This window comes from Geospiza fortis, unplaced genomic scaffold (assembly GCF_000277835.1).
Source record: "Geospiza fortis unplaced genomic scaffold, GeoFor_1.0 scaffold11, whole genome shotgun sequence".
Classification (NCBI taxonomy): Eukaryota; Metazoa; Chordata; class Aves; order Passeriformes; family Thraupidae; genus Geospiza; species Geospiza fortis.
Genome location: NW_005054304.1, coordinates 3,296,345 through 3,296,774, shown reverse-complemented (window position 1 = coordinate 3,296,774; position 430 = coordinate 3,296,345). Strand labels below are relative to the sequence as shown.

Here is a 430-nt window from a genome sequence, read left to right as displayed (position 1 = left end):
CAAATGCACAATCACGGGCGAGGGGAGGGAGAGGGAGGAAAGGGCGAGAGACGCGAAGAAAGAAGGGGGGAAAGGAGAGAGAGGAAAAATTAAAAGGGCACAAGGCTGTTCATCACCAACATGGCTGCCTTAGCTCAGACCTAAAAGAGGAATAACCCAGGCTGTGTCTTTGTCAGTTTCACCTCTGTAACCCTAAACTAATGCACGAAACGACGGAGGCGGCTGCAGAGGGGAAGGAGACGGGGAGAGGAGGAAGGAGAAAATGGCAAAAAGAGGGGGCACTTACGTGAAGAGAGGCGCTTGGGCTGCTCCTGCTTCCTCCTGGGCATTTTCCCCCTTTTTTCACATTCTCCTTGGTTTAACGGGAGATCAAATAAGACCGGGAGGGGGGGGCACGGACAGGCACAAAGCCGGGGCCCCCGGGGGAGCC

At 55.3% G+C, this 430-nt stretch overlaps 1 protein-coding gene across 1 annotated transcript in view; it reads right to left on the bottom strand.

Moving 5' to 3' along the window:
* The window catches only part of ZNF827 (zinc finger protein 827), a 100,737-nt gene extending 100,315 nt beyond the window's left edge, over positions 1 to 422 (bottom strand). The window contains exon 1 of the mRNA XM_031066380.1: positions 287 to 422. Coding sequence (XP_030922240.1) covers positions 287 to 329 — 43 coding nt within the window. The 5' untranslated portion in view covers positions 330 to 422. The remainder of the gene's footprint in view (positions 1 to 286) is intronic.
* Between the last annotated feature and the right edge of the window lie 8 nt (positions 423 to 430).